At 44.8% G+C, this 19485-nt stretch overlaps 1 protein-coding gene across 1 annotated transcript in view; it reads left to right on the top strand.

Moving 5' to 3' along the window:
* Window positions 1-19485, top strand: part of LOC308327225 (actin-binding LIM protein 3-like) — a 76611-nt gene that overhangs the window by 23498 nt on the left and 33628 nt on the right. Inside the window, exons 3-10 of the mRNA XM_080780478.1 lie at window positions 3766-3949; window positions 4550-4662; window positions 6913-7039; window positions 7987-8080; window positions 8636-8723; window positions 15600-15658; window positions 16058-16132; window positions 17616-17777. Of these exons, the coding sequence (XP_080636604.1) occupies window positions 3766-3949; window positions 4550-4662; window positions 6913-7039; window positions 7987-8080; window positions 8636-8723; window positions 15600-15658; window positions 16058-16132; window positions 17616-17777 (902 nt within the window). The remainder of the gene's footprint in view (window positions 1-3765; window positions 3950-4549; window positions 4663-6912; window positions 7040-7986; window positions 8081-8635; window positions 8724-15599; window positions 15659-16057; window positions 16133-17615; window positions 17778-19485) is intronic.

Genomic DNA, 19485 nt, shown 5'->3' on the forward strand with positions numbered 1-19485 from the left:
GGACACCCTTTCTAATTACTTAGTGCCCCTGGTTCCATTGAATGGAAATATTAATGTATACAGTTACAATGACTCTAGACAATTGTCTGCTTCCAGTTTTGTGCCAGTAGTTTGTAGTATGTGTTCTGGACTGTAATGACAAGGTTTTGGCAATGACAAATAATGAACACTGATGGTGTTTTAATTAAGAAAGCCAAAAAATAAACAAAACCTATAAATAGACCAGTGGTGGAGTCATCTGAGAGGCAAGGGCATTTTTATTTATTTTTTTAAGGCACCCAGCTGTTTGTGATGATGCATCAGTTGTGACGCATTTATGGCAAAACAGCTCCAAACCCTGATTTAATTAAGTCACTTTATTATGTGACTATACAACTCTGTAATAAAACATGCAGGGAACTCTTAACTATTTAACCATTGATGTCACAAACACACGTGAGCTCATCAACTCTCTGGCCAGGGTAATGTACATAGATTGTTACATAATCATGAATGCTGAATTCAATTGGGTTTTGTAGATGATGCTGTTTTGGGCCTTCCCATTTAGACTGGTCGAAACCAGTTTTGGTCTGCTTGTGTCTATAGTGCCGCTAGCCCATGAACTATACAGAAGGAGAATAATAGCGGAGCCTGTAAGCAGGCTGGCCTCTTGGATGGAAAATGTCAGGAGGAAGCGCTGGCAACCTGCCTATCTGGTTGACCTCATTAATTTCATGGGAACATACCGATGCCAATATACACTACAGTACAATGTAGAGGAACATGGCCCCTGTCAGGACAAACTAAGATGTAGTTGGGTGATAAGCTGTTGCTGGCCAGCATACCGGCGACCTCCAGACCCAGGTAGCAGCAGCAGCAGGCTGACATGAAGTTGAAGAGCAGAGCCGTCTTGATGGCAAAGTCTATGGGAAAGTCATCAGTAATGACCTTATGTATAATCTTATTCATAATTTATAGTTTATTGCACACAGTTAAGAAGCTTGAAGTGTAAGATATATAAGTCACAGTACGTGTCACAGTATCAGTGACGGTAAACACATTGAACTTGATGTGTTTGAATGTTGTACAGTAGTCAGTTGTTAAGATTGAGTTGTGTTCTGAACTCTAATGCAAACACTCAAGAGACAGGAAGACTGCTAGGCACTTTTAATGTCCACATAAAGCAGGATAATGGCAATGTGTATATATATAATATATATATATATATAATATGAATACATAAATACTCTATAGTATAATTAGGTATATATGTATCTATGAGGATATAATATAAAGCTATACTTACCAAGAGAGTAGTCGAAGACGAGCTTGTAGACAAACAGTCCAGAACAAAGGGGTGACGAAGGCAAGGAGTGGCACTGCAGATAGCCAGGTCTAGAGGATGAAAGAAAGAAATTAGCAACACAGCTAACACTGCAGCTAAAACACATGAAAAGCTCTAAAGAGTACGAACAGCAACTGAGTAGAGAGCAACTATACTTGCCAGGCGTTTCTATGGGAAGATCTGGCGAGGAGTGGGGGGGAAGGCAAGGTTTATGAAGACTGTGAACAGGTGTGCAGTACCACACCCAGGCAGCTCGTCAGAGGGGAAGGGGAACACAGAGGTGGACCTGACTAGGTGGTAGAGTGATGACGGCGCAGTGGGTCGTGCCCAGGAACACCAGAGGTGGAAGGTGGAGGTGGAGGCTTCGAACCTGGGCTTCATTTTGTGAGCGATGGGGTCACATTTGAAGGTGTTATCATTCTTTACACTCCTGATGCAAAGTAACGGTTTCCTCTGTTCCTTTAAGCTGAAACACACACCACACCACATCCACAGAGACTACACAAGCCAGCCACTCAGCACACGCACACATGCATGTACGCACGCACGCACACACACACACTTAACATCTCTGAACAGAGCCTGGACCACAAGCAATCACTTAGCTGACAGACTTTGCTTTGCCTAAATGAAAGCTATTTATCATACTGTCAATGCACGTGTGTGCGCCTACGCCGTACACACAGTCGGTGTAACACACGTACACATGCCCATGCATACACATGCACGTGCATTCATGTGCACGCACATATTCGCATGTACTGTCGAAATGCACATTCCTACCGTTTGTATCACGAAGCAGTAAAAGGGACGCTGTAATCCATAATCTCTCTCACACACACTCTCTCATGCACACACACATGCGCTCACACGCTATAGCATAACACAGAGATTAAGTAGTATAAAGCAGATTATATGACCTCATTTAATCCTTCAGAGACGATTAGGGCAGTTAACCCTTTAAAGGTCAAGGATGACAGATTGCACGACCCCCCCCCCCCAGCATAGGGTGAAACTGCTAGATTAACAGATTAATACCGGGGTACTTTCTCGCACCAACACCAAGGTATATGAAGAGCTGTTGCATCTTTATTTGTGAGTCTGCTACACACACACACACACACACACACACACACACACACACACACACACATAACCTCATAACTCCATTATCATTCATCATCCGATACAGAAATGTAAACAGCAAACTCTCTTTGAGGCGTATTCATACTACCTCTTTATGTCTTAGACATTGCCTAATTCAATTCAAAATAGTACATCGTTTGCATTTTTTGAGAGAAAAACTATCTAAAATTTATCCTGACATTGACTCTACTTGTATAAGATGTCATCTGGAGCCAGCCTCTATTGGACATATGTTCTGGGGATGCACTTCCTTGAACCAATTTTGGAATAGTATTTTTGATGCTTTCTCAACCATCTGTCATATGCCAATTGCGCCCAACCCGATAACTGCTATATTTGGAGTTCCCAACGACGATGCACCAATTACTTCTCCCCAAGCCAATTTCATAGCTTTTGCTTCACTCATAGCGAGGAGACTTATTCTCCGCAATTGGAAATCTGATAAACCTCCAACATTTACAAGTTGGGTCAAGGATGTTTTATCCTTTATACCATTGGAGAAGCTCAGATACAACAGGTTCAAATCTCGTCAGAAATTTGTAAAGGCTTGGTCCCCTTTCCTTGAATTTACCCTTTCACTGTCCTCCGACTCACTGTCCTTTGATGATGTGTCCTAAGTGTTTTTCCTACATGTAATTTGGTTCACTGTGTAGCCCCTTAATCTAGTAAAAGGCTCATTTTATTTTATTGTATTTACTTCATTTATTATTTATATCCTTTAATACCTGTTTATTTTATTTTGTTGTTGTTTTTTAGTTTTAGTTTTTTTTGTGTGTGTTGTTGTTGTTTTGCTTTGTGATGGAACCGGGGAGGGTGGGGTATATGTGGGGTTGTTTGTCTACAAAAATTGAAAATCTTATAAATAAAGTAAAAAAAAAAGAAATGTAAACAGCACAGGTACAGTCAGACATTTGGGGCTAAAAGGATACAAAAAAGTCCTGCGCCTGCGCCTATATATAAATAGACCAGTGTTGGAGTCATCTGAGAGGCAAGGGCGCCTGACTTGTTTCCATTGTGGTCCTATGTATTCAATTCATCAATATCGTCAACAAATATAAAGGGTTAAAAAAGGAAAGATGTCGGCAATGTACGCCATCTCCTTTCTATGGGATAAGTATGTTTACTTCCCCTTGTGGACTCCTGAAAGATAGATTTTTAGGCCTGTGTAAGTTATATGAACTGCAGTACTACAATATTGTGACATATACATGAACCAACGCCCTTTTTCTCTCTCTCTCTCTCTCTCTCTCTCTCTCTCTCTCTCTCTCTCTCTCTCTCTCTCTCTCCCCATGCAGTGTGTGGCTGTGACCTGGTGCAGTCTGGTTTCTTCCACCAGGCCGGTGAGTACATCTGCACACAGGACTACCAGAGACTGTACGGGACCCAGTGTGACAGCTGCAACCAGTACATCACAGGGGAGGTGGTGTCGGCCATGGGCAGAACCTACCACCCCCACTGCTTCATCTGCAGCGTATGCAGGTGTGTGTGTGTGTGTGTGTGTGTGTGTGTGTGTGTGCGCGCGTGTGCGTGCGCATGCGCGTGATTTATATTACTATACTTGTTAAGGTCAAAATGTCCTCATAGTTCCAGTACAATTTGACATTAAGCTTTTAGAGCAGGGCTCTTCAACAGGACGTCCTCAGAGATACTGCAGAGGGGTGGGGGGGCATATATATATATTAAACATATGTTTATTGATTTATCTTTACAACATAGTATTATCAAAGGAATTATTCACATATATTTCCCCCCCACAACCACATGGCAGCACAAAATACTAAACAAAATCTTCAAAGAAACATCAGGAAATGCCCATAAATACAAAGCAAGGGTTGGGATTGGAGTTTATGCCTAATTTCTTTCCTCATTCTTATAGTTGCGTATTGGTGTCTCAGAATGATCAGATCTACAGTATCTCTGCAGCTCACTTCATGTGCTGTGCTGTCTTGCGTTGTGAACATCTGTAGATCTGCTATTTTCACTGACTCTTTCTTTTACAAAAAAGTTAAACTAACCCATTGCACTTGGTGTGTGTGTGTGTGTGTGTGTGTGTGTGTGTGTGTGTGTGTGTGTGGGCAGGAGCCCATTTCCTATTGGAGACAGGGTGACCTTCAGCGGGAAGAAGTGTGTGTGTCAGCAGTGCTCGCAAAGTCTGAACTCCGACAAGCCCGTCAAGGTCCACGGACCCAGTTGTAAGAAACACACACGTACACTATACAGACACACGCACAAAACACATGCACACAGTTTGAACAAGATGGAGTTGGGGCAAGGTGACTCGTTCGTGGCCCGTTCTCTGTTTTTAGCATTTATTTGTTTTTACTTCTACGGCAGCTGCAAGCTTGAGACACGCCAGAGACACATTACTCAACATGAAAGATTTGTTGGCGACAAACTGTTCTTCTCAGTACTGCTGCTAGAAGAAGTACTGGTTATAGTATGTTTTATGTCTCTCTCTCTCTCTCTCTCTCTCTCTCTCTCTCTCTCTCTCTCTAATTCATTTAGTAAGTAAGCGTACAGTAGCCACGTAACTTCATTCGCTGAACAAGGTAGACTAGACACTCAATACATCCAATGCCACCATCAATTTAGTTCGTTCTTTGCCACCCTGACATCCATAAGAAAACGAGGGACAAAGTCTACTGGAACACACACCTGACTCGCATATCATGCGGTAATGGGCTCATTTATGAGAAGTCGTCCATTCTGTGCACCCTAGTTCCCCATTCTGTTTCTGATGAATGGGCATGGCAAACCTCTAGACATAATCCATACCTAATACAACAGATGATACTTTATATAACGTTACCTCATCTTAAGTGTACGCTAGAAACGCACATTATTGATGATTGCCTCTCAGTCCAATACTTTCGTTTTATTAGTGGTCTTCATTGATTTTATTTGACTGGCAGTGGCAGCTGTTATGCGAGTCGGCCCGGATCAATTCCCTTTGCAAATTGCTGGGTCTATCTATAGTGGATATGGAAATGCTGTGTATATGTGTGTGTGCAAATTACCGGATATAGTAGGCAGGCTTTGGAACCGAAACCAAAGAAACCTGGAGATCATTTTCCAGGTTGGAGCCGCATTCTCATTCATTCATATTGCTTTGATTTTGGAACAACACAGCTATAGTTGTATACATTTCTCTTCTATTCTGAGGTGATATTGCTAGTAAATCCAACGCAATATTTCTTGTTTTGCCTCCAGTTGACGCTGCGATGTAAATTATGTAATCAATGATGTTGGTGCAAAATGGGAACCATAAAGAAGAGGGCACCATTAGACAAAGAAACATGCTGATCAATTAACCATGGCACTGCTGTCAATACAGAAATAAAGACAACTTTAACCTTGAATACGCACGCACGCGGTCACATAACTTGCTGATAAATGATGCAGGTGGGGAAATGTTGTACACTATGCAAAGTTTGTAGCACAGACACTTGTTTGCCTGCAGGCAGACTGGTGACCTGACACTGAAACACTGTTTACCTGCTGAGAACTGCTTCACTTAACCACATGCTCAGCACATGCACATACTGTACGCCCGATAACCACTCACACACTACAAATACACATGCACGTGTGCATATTGTACACACAAAGGAGTTAGGACAGACTTTGAGTGCAATAGAGGAACAGAAGTCACAACTCCTCCTTGCTGTTTGCCCTGCTGGGATTTATCACAGCAACTAATACAGATTTGTTGTGACCTTCATCCAATTCCCCCTAAGCTGTCTACCTCTCAGCTTTCCTACTGTCTGTCTCTCCTACATAGTCTCCCGCTCAACCATCCAACTGTATACAGTATAGGTCTCTCCATCTCAGGCATGCTACTGTCTGTCTCTCCTACACTGTCTGTCTCTCAACCATCATATGTCTCTCCTAGACTGTCTCCCTCTCAGCTTTCCTACTGTCTGTCTCTCCTACATAGTCTCCCTCTCAACCATCCAACTGTATACAGTATAGGTCTCTCCTTCACTGTCTCCATCTCAGGCATGCTACTGTCTGTCTCCTACACTGTCTCCCTCGACGTCTTCCTACTGTCTGTCTCAAATTAAGAACAATACACAAAGGGCAGTGGAATAAATAAATAAAAGCATTGCAAATTATGAAGTCATTTCATGCTGGCTGGCTTATAATACTTCCCTCTTGTACTGTAATTCCCACGTTCCAGGGCCAGGTGTGTCTCTAGGGTATTCTATCCTTTCAGAAGGAAAGTGAGGCAGAGTGGAGCGGTGAGAGGGGAAAAGTGGGCCACTGTATAGGAGAAAGAGAAAGGAAGGAGAGAGGGAGAGGGGACAAGGGCCTTATGCAGTATTCTTTTATTTTCAGCTTCCTGCTTCTCATGCTTTCTCTTCCCTCGCTCTTCTCCCATCCTTCTAACACTTGCACACCTGCTGCTTGCCCTTCTTCCTCTTCTCTTCTTCACTCTTCAGACTGTTCGGGTTGCGGAGCGGAGATTAAACAGGGTCAGTCTCTCCTGGCTCTGGAGAGACAGTGGCACGTCAGCTGTTTCAAATGCCACACCTGCAGCTGCACCCTCACTGGGGAATACATCAGCAAGTAGGTGCATAGGCCATGTGCTGTGCATCAGTACACGTGTACTGAATGTTATCACGCTGCAAAATGACCATTTATCTTCTCTTCTCTTCTCTTCTCTTCTCTTCTCTTCTCTTCTCTTCTCTTCTCTTCTCTTCTCTTCTCTTCTCTTCTCTTCTCTTCTCTTCTCTTCTCTTCTCTTCTCTTCTCTTCATGTAATCTAGACATATGGACTATGCTTAATGTTTGCTAATCTTGACATACTGTATGACAACTACTCAAGCCATATTTGTTCACCCCATAATATAGGAATGCTATAGGGTTCAAGTGGTTAAAAAAGTTACACAATAGCTGTAACCTGATGCCTGCTATGGTAATGTTACACACCATTGAGACTTTAGTTTATCCGGAGCAGTAGACTTTTACTGATGTAAACTTATTTACAGTACAGTGAGTGCACAGTTGTTCTGTTCTGTTGTTTCTGCCATAAACAACAGAACAAAGTGTACTCACATACTGTAACACTTTACATTTGGGAAGTCTAAACCAGTGGTTCCCAAAGTTCCCAGGGGTCCTTGAGGGAGTTCCTGGGGGGTCCCCAGCTAAATCATTGTTTGGAACCAAATGGACCCTTATGGGTCTGTAACTCTGAGAGTGTACACATGGAACCAAATGGACCCGTTACTCTCAGAGTTAAATTAACATTGGTTTTACAATATGAATTGGGGTCCCAGAGATAGAAATGCCATTAAATGGGGGTCTGTGTGTAGACTAATATGGATCCTTGACATGAAACGGGTTGAGAATCACTGCTAGAGCCGTAGAAATCTTCTCTTATGGGGGTCCCTTATGGGGGTCCCATCTCTTCAAATGGGGGTCCGCGGGCTAATTAGTATCAATTTGGGGGTCCTTGACATGAAAAGGTGTGGGAACCACTGGTGTAGACCTGACGCACAGTGTCTCCTTGTCAGGGATGGAGTACCGTACTGCGAGGCTGACTACCATGCCCAGTTTGGCATCAGATGTGTAACCTGTAACAGGTACATCAGCGGGAGGGTACTGGAGGTGAGCACATTACAGTGTGTGTGTGTGTGTGTGTGTGTGTGTGTGTGTGTGTGTGTGTGTGTGTGTGTGTGTGTGTGTGTGTGTGTGTGTGTGTGTGTGTGTGATATATGCTTGCATGTGATATACTGTGTGTGAGAGAGAAATCCTTTAGTTCACAAGAATGGGAAGATGCAGAAAATCCCGGAAAGTGAGGAGATTTAGCTGGTTCTCACTTCAAGAGGAAAGAGAGAGAGAGAGAGAGAGAGAGAGAGAGAAATGGTTTCCATGTTTTGTGTATTGGCATCCATAAAAAAACTGTGAAGAGCACAGCTGGTCCTCCTCACTAGATTGGAACTATTTCCTCCTCTCTTGTCATTGGTTCTCCTCTCTGAGGACCCTATCTCGTCTCCCCTCCTGCCTCCTCTTGTCCTATCCTATAGGCTATAACCATGCCTTGTTTCTCTTCTCTTCTCTTCTCTTCTCTTCTCTTCTCTTCTCTTCTCTTCTCTTCTCTTCTCTTCTCTTCTCTTCTCTTCTCTTCTCTTCTCTTCTCTTCTCTTCCCCACTCTCTTTCAGGCAGGAGGTAAGCACTACCACCCTACCTGTGCCAGGTGTGCCCGCTGTCACATGACGTTCCTGGAAGGAGAGGAGATGTATCTAACAGGTGAGAAGGTCCTCAAAGGTACACACCTAGACATACCAGGGCAGAGAGAACACAGAAACATGTGCCTGTGTAGCTAGTTCAGGCAGATAACTCAAAGCAGTATACAGCTCAACATCAGCTAGATGATAGACACATGCTTGCTTTATCTGATTATGGCGGGCTATCGCCTTGTTTACTGCCCAATCTCATTATGCTATCTACAGTAGCTGCTCTGTTATGGAGTGCTGTGTGCTTTGCTCTATCCTCCTTTCCTCTTTGCACTGTAGAGGACCTCACTTTTTGCTGATTTTCTCTAATGCTGTACATTATGACTCTGTGGAGTCCTGCCTGGCATTCCTTACTGAGGACAACTGTAGCTTAAAGTGATATATATTGTGTGTGTGTGTGTGTGTGTGTGTGTGTGTGTGTGTGTGTGGGGGGGGGGGGGTTGGCCAAATTGTGCACTGTAGCCAGGACTGACAACTGTAGCTTTAAAGTGATATATCGTGTGTGGTGGTTTGGACAAAATGTGCACTGTACTACTGTAGCCATTTGCCAAGACAAAAATATTTTTTTAAAGTAAGCGGACGCCTTTAGAGCCTGGAAGCAGGCTAAAGTCATGTTATTTCCAATTTGAAGAGTGAACGTGAACACAGCTTATCCATGTTCACTGAACTAAATATTGGACCAATATTTTCATACAAAAGCGAGACAAATCAGGAGAGAATTTACTTAATTTTATCGCACTTTCTCTGCCCCCGAAACATACTCTCGCGGGAGCTACAGTACCACCAGTAAACACAGGACGTTCGTGAGATTTGCCGCCAGACGCCGACACCCACTTAGGAGACCATTCTCTAAGATTTGTGTACCAACGCTCATTTTCCTTGACTTACTCTGAGAATTGATTCAGATTGAACCTTCATCCCACATAGACAATCCTTTGTATTCATCAAGGCCACCGTATGTACAGCAACAGCAGTGCGTGTGCACGTGCATGCGTGCATGCATGCGCGTACGGTGGGTGACAGGGAGAAAGAGAGAGGATATGGTAACCTGATAAATGAGTTCTTGTAACAAAGTGCTGTTATATAGCGTATTGATCTCACTCAACTCAATTTAATGGCATTCTCTCACACAAGGCCACACACAGGCACACGCACACACGTGTAAACGCACACACACACATACATACATAACCGCACACACGCTTGCCTGCTTCCATTTGATGTTGCCTTGATGCAGCCTGTGCACTACAGTGCTAGGAGTCAATTACCTGTCAGTGTGTTTCATGCGGCAGCTCCTTGTTCCACAGTGACAAACCAGCACTCATCTGATTCTCAGCCTCCGTCCAGGTGTACAGATTCCCCCCATTCAAACCTGCGTGAGGTCGAGTTCTACAAATGCCTTTTAAATCAGTAGTTCGCACACTTTCAAGATTTCTCTCTCTCTCTTAAAAAAAAAGCTAATGTACACAGTTCGCAGCGCAAGCTTTATCTGCTATTTCTGTATAGCCAACGGTTTTAATGGGATCACGCACAGCTCTCAAACCAGTGATCCTTACCTGGTGTAATTTCAAAGAACCCCCAGGTTCGTTTGATATGCATTCTGCCACAGACCCCCATTTCATCTGTGGGACCTCAATCTACACTGTCTGTAAAACTATCAATCATTTAGCTGGGGACACCCTGGACAGTCTGGGTCCCCGCAGACTCCACATTGAGGGACAGTTTTTTAATAGGGAAACGGTGTATGTTTTGGGAGCCAGCAGCATTTACAATGCAGGCAGTGTGACCCATGTGGCTTGTGTGATGAGGGATGTTGAATTATTAATACTGTAATATGGGATGTAACAATGAATCCAACCAATCGATTTAAATGATTATTTAAAAATATATATATATTTAAATAAAATAATGCTACTGTACATCTCGTATGTCTAAAAAAGATTTCACAAAACATGAATTTTTTATTATTTTCCAGGATTCACATAAAAAATAACATCAAAAGTATAGCAGATCGACAGGCTCAAGACAGGCCGCTTTACGCCGCGTTTCCAGCTTGTAGATCTACTTTTGATGCTTTAGCGTGCCGCGGTGTTAAGTAGGGCGTTAATTTAAGAGGAAAAAACCCCACCAAGCGTGGAGATAAGACGCGTCTGCCCGACGGCAACAAAAGATGTTCGGTAGGGGTCCTTCAAAGGAAAATGTGTTCGTTAACATGGAGCTATACAGTACATGTATGTAGCCTATGTTAACCTATTGGCACTAGCTGCTCTCGTATTGTCATGCAGGAGGTGCTCCCCCTCTTGAAAGCCACCAGTAAAACTCTACATTTGCATATTGTACCTGTGTGTGTGTGTGTGTGTGTGTGTGTGTGTGTGTGTGTGTGTGTGTGTGTGTGTGTGTGTGTGCGTGCGTGTGCGCGTGTGTGCGTTGTTAGCTCCAAAGAACCGCCCCAAGGTTACATTCAGTCCTTTAGATGGGTTAAGACATGTAGGAGGGCTGAGCGATCACCCCCCAGAGACTCATCCAAATTGCCACACACACACACACACACACACACACACATACACACAATCATGTACCCCACACCACTTCTCATTCCAGACATGCATCCATAGGATTGATTGCAAGCGAGTGAGTGTGTGTATGTATGTGCGTGTTGAGTGGTAGTGGTGGAAAGGTCTATTATGAACTGTGTGTGTGTGTGTGTGTGTGTGTGTGTGTGTGTGTGTGTGTGTGTGTGTGTGTGTGTGTGTGTGTGTGTGTGCGTGTGCGCGTGTGCGTGCGTGTGTGTGTGTGTGTGTGCGTGCGTGCGTGTGTCTAAAAATGTCTAAAAAAAATCTAAAAAATGGATGGATGGTTGATGGATGGACGGACAAATAGAAGGCTGAACAGTTTTACAGTCTATCCATGTATAGTTAAAGTAAGTCAAACTATTTTCCATTTATAGGGGTCATCAAATTATTGGCTCAGGAATGCGACCAAAACTATAGAATGTCCATGAATTCAAGTCTCTACGAGTGTGTGTAATTGATACGATCCCTTTAATGGTTAATACTGGTTAACCACTTGAGCGCCAACAATCCCCGCAAATGTGATATGATATAATTTCATTAAAACACAATCCCCACCACCTGGAAACAGTGCCTTCGACTCCGAGCTCTTGCCCCATCAATCAGTTTGATTGACGGGGCAAGATTGATCCAGAGTTCCTCCTCGACGGGGAGGAACATCCACCTCAGTCAACGATCACAGCACCTGAGCCTGCGATACTGCATGGGGTGGCTCTCTGCTTCTGATCATTCTGCTTTCATTCCTAACGCAGAGCTGTCACTCCACTCTCACATGGGCAGAGAGGGAGGGAGGCCAGCCTGTGATAGCCAGAGAGACAGACAGGCACCAAGGAAGCAGGAGAGGCAGACAGACAGCCTGGTGTCAGAGAGACACCAGGAGAGGCAGACAGCCTGGTGTCAGAGAGACACCAGGAGAGGCAGACAGCCTAGTGTCAGAGAGACACCAGGAGAGGCAGACAGCCTGGTGTCAGAGAGACACCAGGAGAGGCAGACAGACAGCCTGGTGTCAGAGAGACACCAGGAGAGGCAGACAGACAGCCTGGTGTCAGAGAGACACCAGGAGAGGCAGACAGCCTGGTGTCAGAGAGACACCAGGAGAGGCAGACAGACAGCCTGGTGTCAGAGAGACACCAGGAGAGGCAGACAGCCTGGTGTCAGAGAGACACCAGGAGAGGCAGACAGACAGCCTGGTGTCAGAGAGACACCAGGAGAGGCAGACAGTGAGAGCGAGGAGAGAGTGCACAACGTGGGCTTGTAGACAGTGGTGGGAAGTAACTGTACCCAAGTACTGTAGTACACAATTTTGAGGTATTTGTACTTTACTTGAGTGTTTCCGGTCAGTATGTACAGGCTAATTGAAATTCTAGTCGGCCAACGGCGGGTAAATACCGAACCTCTCATGTGTCTGTCTCCCTTTACTGTATACCACCTTCCTCCACGGCTGTCTGTCTCTCCTGCAGTATAGAGGGTATGCGCGTGACATCATCATCATACCCGGAAGTTATGCGGGAACGCCTACTGAGTGGCACAAACCTACTTTTCTCGCCTCGATAGCTCATACATCCCAAAACACCAAAGTCCCATCTGATTGCATTAAATGACCTTAAACGACATGCATGCAGAAAGCATGCCGTTTGCGCGCAGCACTGGTGTGATTGTTGACTGAGGCTACAAAGTACGGTATACCACGAGCAATTCAAGCAGATGCCACTGTCACAAATCTGTACCGCTGACTGCCTTCACACCTGCGTAGATTAGCGGGGGGGGGGGGGGGGGGGTTTGTGCATATGTTTGTCTTGTATTATAACGGTTTTGCACAAAGCCAATAAAATACTAAAGGTCTTTGTAAATAAGGCAGAGGTGGCTTTTGTAGCAGTAGTTAAGTTCTCTCCATCTGGCACAGCGAGGGAGTCGGGCCCCGCAGGCAGTATTATCAGCCAACGCAGGGCGGGGGATGGAGGGGGGGGGGGTTACTGAATCACCATGCATGGTTTGTGTCTGGAGTATTGATTTTGTGTGTGTTATGTGCTAGTGTGCACGCACGCTCGTGCGTCAGGGTTGGTTGTTAGCATGTGCATGCACTCCTAATACCCCTGCATTATATTGACATGATGAGACACAGTGAGCAGCATTGTTATGGGTATGTGCGACTGAATGTCCATGTGTGTCCTTCCTCTTCGATGTCTCCCTTTGGATACCGGAGAACTCGCCAGTTTACCAAGTCGCCACGGCGAAAATTCCTCATAAATGTCTTCATCGTTATGCTAACATGCTGTCTTCATCAGTGTAGTATGCAATTAAATGGTCAGCTAGGTGATAAAAAGGTGAGTATGTGAATACCAATGATATGTAGGCCTACTGTACCATTTCAGGAATTGTTTACTAATGAATTACATAGTTTCGGTACTTTGGTGTTTAAACTTTTAGCATTCCTACTTCCTCTAGTGTTAATTCTAAACAACTATCCTCTCTCTCTCAATTCAATGCAGTTTAAATGAAGGTGAAGTAAAACAAAAATGCACTAAATCGCGGCGAGTTGGTAAACTGGCGAGTTCTCCGGATACCCTCCCTTTTGACTGATGCCTGTCCATTCAAACTGTAGACGGGCCTGCCCCAAAGTTAGTGCAGCCGTGCCCGGCAGCCGGCGGAAACTAGAGTTCTCAACAGGACCGAAAAACAAATTAATGTTCGACCTTCATGAAACCCTGTACACTCAAGAGAATGTGCCCACTATACCACCCTTAGATCTCCATATATGGACATAACATATGTAGATCTGACCTCATCAAACCCTGTACACTCAAGACATGCTCTCATAGCCAGTACATTGATTGTGTTGATCTGACCCCCTCCATGCCAAAGCGCCAGCGCTCGCCCAGCAGTTTGCCGTCAACGAGGCGGATGCGCGCAAGCGACCTCGCCCTTTGCAGTGAGCAACAGATATACAAAGCGACATCTTTGCATATGTCTCGTGTGAACGCAACATTAGGCTTACTCTGCCCTCGAGGCATCACAAAATGATACTGAATTGGCCTAGTATAATATATATGCGTGCGACGTGCGTGCGTGCGTGCGTGCGTGTGTGCGTGCGTGTGTGCGTGCGTGCGTGCGTGTTTGCTAGTGGAGCGGATGTATTAGTGGCATTATCATTATCAACTGTCTACAGTATGCATATATTAACGTCCTGCAGTGCTTTATTGCTACCAGCTAAATGTAATAGCTTTTACGGTCCTGCTGCATGTTGCTCTGGTCTTTGTAGTTTGTCCATCTGTCTTTGGCACCCCTCTCTCTCTCTCTCTCTCTCTCTCTCTCTCTTATAGGCTCACTGTATATCTTTCTTTCTCTATCTTATCCTGTCTTAGCTTCGTTCCCCACCCGCCCTCTGTTCTTCTCTATCTCTCTCTCTTTCCCTTTCTCCATCTCTCTTTTCACTCTGTTTTCTCCTTGTCCTACCTTCATTTGTCATCTCTCCCTTACTCTCTCTCTCTTTCTCTCTCATTCTATCCCCTGCTGTCTCTGTCTATATCTCTGCTCTCTCTGTCCATCTGTCCATATTGCTCTGTCATCTCTCCGTCCTGCTGTCAGTGTCTACCTCTCTTATCTGTCTGCCCGTCCCTGTCATTCTCTCTCTGTCCTTCTTCCCCTCTCTCTCTCTCTCTCTCTCTCTCTCTCTCTCTCTCTCTCTCTCTCTCTCTCTCTCTCTCTCTCTCTCTCATGCTATCTCTGTCCTTCTCAGTGTAGGGAGGAGAGAAATACAACCCATGTCATTACATGTAACATACTGCCTCTCGACAGACTGGTGTGCGTGCGTGCGTGTGTGCGGACGTGCATGTGTGCATGCATGCGGACGTGCATGGATGCGCGTGTGAAAAAGAGAGAGATGGGCACATGATGGATATAGCTCTAGCTGAGAAATGCTGATCTATCCTTCATGTTCGTATCCTATAAAACTTTATGGACCTCCCCTCCCCGCACACACACATTAAACTAACCCACTGGGCTTAGATACTGTAGGAATACTGGGTGTGTCCTCTTGCTCCACTTTTTGTGAGAGCCAAACGTCTCTCATGTCCCTTTTGAGGGGCTTATTTTATGATGAGGACTTGAGGTTGATCTGTTATGTTAAAATTTAAGTTTTGGGTACATGGCCTAAGCTGTAATCAATGGAATGAAATCCTTCAAGCAATGACTGATACCCGATGAACGGTATATAGTAATATAAGTGTGTGTGTGTGTGTGTGTGTGTGTGTGTGTGTGTGTGTGTGTGTGTGTGTGTGTGTGTGTGTGTGTGTGTGTGTGTGTGTGTGTGTGTGTTGCAGGTTCTGAGGTTTGGCACCCAGTGTGTAAGGAAGCCACACGATTAGAGAGAAAGCTGAGGGTGAGTCTGTCTGTCTGCCATCATCTGTTGTTGTTGTTTGGGTTAGATCACATTTGCCCAAACTATAAAAAACAATAGATCTACAAGCTCACAACATGTCGCTTTGCGCTGCATTGCGAGCTTGTAGATCCGTTATTGTCACAATAATCAAACAATCTTTTGAAATAATTGATATTGTTTTTAAAGGAAACGAGAAAAGGGGGGACATTTATTTGCGACCCATAAAATTGTCCACGACCCAAACATGCGTATCGACCTACTTTTTGGGAAACAGTTCATTAGCTTATATGTTAGGGTTGGTCAGTTTTCATGCTCTGTCTGTCACTTACACTTTGTACTTGCGTGCGTGCGTGCGTCTGTGCGTGCGCGTGCGTGTGTGTGTGTGTGCGTGTGTACCAGTTGAGACGCACATCTGAGACAGCGTCCATCTCACCTCCAGGCTCCAGCCTGGGATCTCCTCACCACCTGGTCTATGTGAGTACATATCCGGTCATATAGTTACTGTAGCCCCTCCGTTGTCAACTTTCACTGTCGGTCCTGTCAATCAAACCCTAACCGACAGAGATTTGAGCTACCAGCTGTGACCGCCACGCTGGAGAACTATTCCCTCTTCTGTCTTCTTCTCGTCTGTCTGTCTGCTTGTTTGGTTTCTGTATTCTCCGTACAGTTTATGTCTGTTTAGATTCTGTGCCTTGCTGTCCCTCTTGATCTCTCTGTACTTCTATTTATACTGTACATTATGCATCTTCAGCTCCATCTTTATTTGGTCCCCGAAGGGAAGCATAATAGTACAACATAACAAATAGACAAACGTGATCTTACGTACGGCACCACACTCAGCAAGGTCTGCATCATTGCACAAGCATCATCAATAGAACAACAATAATGATTAACCTGCCATACGCCCTAGTGTTGGTGTACGCGCTGAACAAAGTACGGGTCCATTTGGTTACAGTTGTACACTCCGAGTTAAGCTCCTGAATCCTACTTTGCTGTTTTTTTTATTAAATGGTGAAAGTGTTCAATGAACACTAAGATTTTAAAATGTTCATAAGATAGCAGATCTACAAGCTCAGAGTCACAACACTATTTGCCATCATATAGTATTGTATACTGCAGTATAGACATCATCAGTATGGGGGCTTATAGAGTTGTTAAAAGTGATTGTATGTTTGTATTGACTGACGGGAAGCTGAAGTGAGTGCAGGAGGGCTGGGATTGAACCTCCTGATGTGCAGGGTGGGGGAATTAAGACCCTCTTAACCACCTGACTGTTATACAGAACAGACAGGCTACACTGATGGACAACTATGACTTTACTGCTTGTGCTCATTATTTTAGGCAGCTTGATGTTTGATATCATCGGGGACCTTCTGTGTGTGTGTGTGTGTGTGTGTGTGTGTGTGTGTGTGTGTGTGTGTGTGTGTGTAAAAGGAAAGGAAAGTTACTATGTTTACCCAGGGTAACTGGACTAAGCTCAAGAACTTGTTTACAGCCAGGCCCTGCTCATAGAACATTTCATGGTAGGGGTTCAATGCCTTGTCCAAGGGCACTTCAGTGGTGGTAATTTTAACGTGCCGGCCCGGGGATATGAACAAGCGACCTTCCGCTCCGCAAACCGTTCGGCCACCGCTGCCTCTAAGTTTTGGGTATATGGCCTAAGCTGTAATCAATGGAATGAAATCCTTCAAGTGATGACTGATGACTGTGTGTGCGTGCGTGCGCATGGGTGCGTGGGTGCGTGCGTGCGTGGAGACAGAGAGAGGGAGAGAGAGAGAGAGAGAGAGAGAGATAGATACAATCAACAATACTGACTCTAGACAGGCTTGTCTTTGACAGGCTGCGTGTGTGTGCGTGCGCATGGTGGGGGGAATGAATGACTAAGTGTGTGTGCGTGCGCTTGTCTGTGGCCATATGTTTGTGTGATGTTGCAGTGTGTTTCTCTCCGTCTCCTCAGACTAAGGCAGACAGTGGTGTTTCGGGATACAAGAACCTGGCAGCGCTGCCCCGGGTCAAAGCCATCTACGACATCCAGAGACCCGACGTCATCCCGTACCAGGCCTACCACGCACACACACACCTCTCTGAGGACACACTGGAGGGCTACAGCTGCGGGCAGGTACACACACACACGCGCGCGCGCACACACACACACGCACATGCACACACAGTGTTAAAGAACGCTCACAGGGGGAATACTATATTCTTTGTACAGGGCTGACCCGATAGCAGTAAGTGGAAGGCTTGGTGGAGGCTGTGAGAGACGTCCTACTTGACCCAAGTGGCCTTCCTCCTCATAAGTGACCATGCGTACAGTTCACTTGGGGGTTTGGGGTGAACCCATTATTTAAATCGTTTCAAACTGTGGTCACGTATTTTACATCACGCTGGCTGTGATTTACACACTACACCGTGAAACAACACGACGGTGAAACTGGTAACAATGATGACGGCTGGCTCTGTGCCCGACCTAGCATTAAGCGACCGCATTACAGCTCATGATGTGTTGCCTGGGTCTCCTGCATGGGAAATTAACATCTTCTACATCTACCTCTGTAGCTCAGCCAAAACACACATGTTTTGGCTGTCCTGGATGGGTAAAGTCTGTGTTACACCATTGTGCAACTGTGTATATAGATTAGGCTTAATGCATGAATCGGTATACAACGCAGCCGACAGTCTGAGGTCATTGAGTGTTACGTTGCTGCTTCAGTGTTGCCTTGTAGATACAGAACCAAACTGCTACTGCTACCGAAAATATAGGATATATCATGGTCATTGGATGAAAATATAGGATATATCATGGTCATTGGATGAAAATATAGGATATATCATGGTCATTGGATGAAAATATAGGATATATCATGGTCATTGGATGGAAATATAGGATATATCATGGTCATTGGATGAAAATATAGGATATATCATGGTCATTGAAAATATAGGACAGGGCTCGAAATAGCGACCATTTTGGTCGCAAATGCGCCTGAATTTGAACCTTTGCGACCTAAAAATATATTTGGGAGCACGAGTGCCACTACAAATAATTACTGTGGTGCGCCTGGCTACAACGATCGATTGTACAAAAACGGGCGCTCTGAGCCGCTCTCTGACATCCACTGCACTGCTCCTGTCTGCTAGCTGCACTAGCACTTGATGCTAACAAACCAACGTGTGTAGTTAACTACTCTTTGACACAACGGTACGGGACAACGTTGAGCGCTGCATCGCTCACATTCCAGAGCGCCTCGGCTCGCAACTTCACTATGTGTCAGAAAGTACATTATTTCAAGGCAGCGATTCAGAAAAGACCGGAGCCTCTAGCGGCTAGAGGCTCCAGTCTTTTCTGAATCAGCTAGTGGCGGACCGGCATGTGTGTGTGTGTGTGTGTGTGTGTGTGTGTGTGTGTGCGCGCTAGCGCGCTTGCAAGAGAGAGAGAGAGGGAATGAGAGAGAGGGAGGGAGAGAGAATAGCAGACCTGTAAGTGTTTCTACCTGGTTTCTACATAGCAGCAGTATTGCTACTTTTACTTAAGTATAACATTAGAGTAATTTTCCAGCACTGAAGTGGTAGGCATAGTGAGTAGGCATAGCTATAAATACCATGTTTTACATAGAAATTATTTTATATTAGAAATTCTAATTATATGATCTAAATAGGCTATGAAGGTGAAAAACACAAAACAAAGAAAAGAAAATGGGTGATGTGACTGGCCGGAATCAGTGTAGACTAGAGGGTCCTCAACTGGATATGTTTGATGCCTCGGCCTCTTTGAAGAGATGGATGGATGAGGGACAGAAAGTCTGGACACTACATTTTAAATTCTG

Source organism: Protomyctophum bolini, assembly GCF_963924005.1.
Source record: "Protomyctophum bolini genome assembly, chromosome: 13".
Lineage (NCBI taxonomy): Eukaryota > Metazoa > Chordata > Actinopteri > Myctophiformes > Myctophidae > Protomyctophum > Protomyctophum bolini.